Source organism: Sardina pilchardus, chromosome 4, assembly GCF_963854185.1.
Source record: "Sardina pilchardus chromosome 4, fSarPil1.1, whole genome shotgun sequence".
NCBI lineage: Eukaryota > Metazoa > Chordata > Actinopteri > Clupeiformes > Clupeidae > Sardina > Sardina pilchardus.
Window position 1 is genome coordinate 35,808,614 of NC_084997.1, and position 3,011 is coordinate 35,811,624.

The window sequence follows — 3,011 nt, forward strand, 5'->3', positions numbered from 1 at the left end:
CACAGAGGTCATTAAATGTGCTTTACATAAACAAAAGCAAACAGGAATAGCTGATAAAATCATATAAGGGAAATAGTCGAAGAATAAAAAAAAGAAAATACAAAACACACAAGGTAATGGTACTGTACATAAAAGCATAAAAAGGCCAACAATTTTTTTTAATTATTAAAACATAAAAATGTCTATAGTTTAAAAGCGTTTCAAAAGTAATAATTAAAATGATTCATATAATGATTATTATAGTCAAGCACCCAGTGAAGAGCAGCACTCTATGGAGACTCTTGAACTAGTCCCAAACCAGTTTGAACTAGTCCCAAACTGGTTTTAGTCCCCCTGGTGGAATATTAACACCCAAGTATTGGAACGCCCATGTTAAATTCCCATAGAGGATTTTTATCTTTATTTTTAAAGGCAGTTAGCTGGTTTCATTCTCATTGAGCTCAATGCAATTCAAACCAGCTAATTAGCTAACAGCTAATAACTGACATAAAAGCATGCCAATCTCCTAGTATGGTGAAGGGTATAGTGTTGATGTGGGGTTATTTTAATTCCAAAGGCCAAGGGGACTTTATCAGGGTGCATAGTGTCCTGGATCCATGAAATAACTGGACTTAAAAAATCAAAATCAAAATCCTCTATGGGAATAACATGGGCGTTCCAATACTTATGACCCCAGTATTTTAAGGAAAACATTTATTTATTTACAATACATTATTCATTCACAAAGAAAATTGATGTGCTTAAAGGTTGAATATTTCCTCATGAAAGGTGCCATACAAATGAGGCATATTATTATTATTATTATTATTATTATTATTATTATTATTGTTATAGGGGGGTATAAGGGGCTAAAGGATTTAAAGTCATAAACTGTCATGTGACATGTTCATGTTCCAAATGTTGCCTTTACAGCACTGAATAGAACATGTACTGTATTTGTAGAGGTGTGAGGGATGGGGTTGATGGTGAATAGAAAAATAGAATAGCATAGAATATATCCTTTTTTGAACCCATGAGGGAAATTCAGTCTCTGCATTTAGCCCAATTTAACCGAATTAGTGAACACACACAGCACACAGTGAACACACAGTGAGGTGAATCACACACTAACCCAGAGCAGTGAGCTGCCTGGCCAACCAGCGACGCTCAGGGAGCAGTGAGGGGTTAGGTGCCTTGCTCAAGGGCTTCAGCTGCCACAAACAAACAAACAAACAAACAAACAAACAAACAATGTTGCCCCAAACCTCCATTTCAGTATGGCATTACCACCTTGTGTATTTTTTCCCCCTTTTGCTTGTTCCGGCATACCTGCTCTTTGCATATTGCTGTCCATCTACAGACTCTAACTCTTCTAGAGCTACATATGTCTCCAAAGGCACAATCCTGGAAGGGGAGCTGAAGAGAGGGATCAGAGGCTCAGTGAAGGAATGTCTGGATGTGAATATGTGTAGGGAATGGTTATCATCAGGGTCACAAAATAACACCTCTCGTTCATCCCAGTCCAGCTTAACTCTTATTTTCTTTGGTTTCCAATTTACACGTAAGACAATCTCCTTTTCCGATGGAGAATATGCAGTATATTTGCCACCACCATAACCTATAGCCCACACACCACTTCTCGCAAAACCACTACCCTTCCTCTGGGAAGACTCGGTCATCACACCTAGGACCCAACCAGCAGTGTCTCCAACCTCCACATCCCAGCAGTGAGTCCCTGAGTTAAAGCTCTTAGAGCCCAAGACAATGGTATACTCATCAAATCTCTCAGGGATATCAGGAAGCTTCTGTGTTTCTTCTCTGAATCCTATACTGGTCAGATCCTCGGATATGGTGAGCTGTGGATTTGCGGTGTTGGGATCAAGAGTCACAGGAGCTGCAGAGAGAAGAAATATACTCTCCTAAATATTTGTGTGTATGTGTCTTTCTGTCAGTATAGCCACTTTCCCACATGACATGAGCTAGACATCCGGATGTCAAACGGATGTCAAATGGAAGTCAAACGAGTGGCTGTATGTGGGAACGCAAAACTTGTTAGTTTGAATAGTTTGATGGCTTTGGTCATTTGATGAATAGGCTAGTAGCCTATATGCTATCGATGGCTTCTCAAAATGGCTTTTGTACCTGCTACGTGAATAGTTTGAAGTGTTGCGTGTATGTGTTGTTCTGTTGTTTCATCAATGTTTCAGATCTGATGTTAAGTTCGCATCATCAAGGCAACACAGTTCGAAACTGCTCTGGTTTGTTCCATGTGGCAAACAAATCAACAAGAATGGTCACATTTATTTAGCAGCATCTCGCACCCCCTGCAAGTGCTGACATTGCCCCAGCCCTCACGTCAACCACTCGGGTATAGTGTGAACAACAGTCACCCGTATCTCAATCGGACATAAGGCTCATGTGGGAACCGTCCGTGTCGTGCCTCTACTCGGGTGAGAATGTCCGAGTGACCTCTTGGAGTCATGTGGGAAAGTGGCTTATAATTGTCTGTCTGTGTGTTTGTCTGTCTGTGTGATGTGGTATAAGAGAGGTTCTGGTGCCATCTGAGACAATAGTAAACAGTCAGTCCTCACTGTATTGAACAATGTCCTTCATCCTCTCCCAGACTGTGAACTTCAGGTTGCCCAGGTGCTTTGCCACGTTGATCAGAGCTCCTGAAACCCTCTCTGGATCCTGCAGTGTGCACTGGGCTCTGGAATAACATTCAGGAGTCAGTGTTGCTGTTGGTTTGGGTTCAGAACCACAGAGAAGAGAGACAGGAGGCAGATCACTCACCTTTCCACTGTGCTCTTGTAGTTCTATCAAGGGTAAAGTGAAACAAACATTATTGGTAGAATCACATACAGAATAACATCATTACTGTTTTTTTTTTTTCAGCAATGAAAATAAACTGGTCATCAGTGGCAGTCACCTTCAGGAATGATATGGTATCTGCACCCAGCTGTTTCTCTATGTTTCTGATGGAATCAGAAAGAGATGAGATGTCTTTGCTCATCTTCTCAATCTTGTCATTC

The 3,011-nt window shown here is 40.9% G+C and overlaps 1 protein-coding gene across 1 annotated transcript; it reads right to left on the reverse strand.

Annotated features, from left to right (window-relative positions):
- Window positions 1–1,262: 1,262 nt before the first annotated feature.
- LOC134079054 (zinc-binding protein A33-like) lies at window positions 1,263–2,685 on the reverse strand. The gene is made up of 2 exons (XM_062535223.1): window positions 2,571–2,685; window positions 1,263–1,873 (listed from the first exon to the last, which is right to left on the reverse strand). The coding sequence occupies exons 1-2, from the start codon at window positions 2,590–2,592 to the stop codon at window positions 1,263–1,265; spliced, it is 633 nt and encodes a 210-aa protein (XP_062391207.1). The 5' UTR covers window positions 2,593–2,685.
- Window positions 2,686–3,011: the final 326 nt, after the last annotated feature.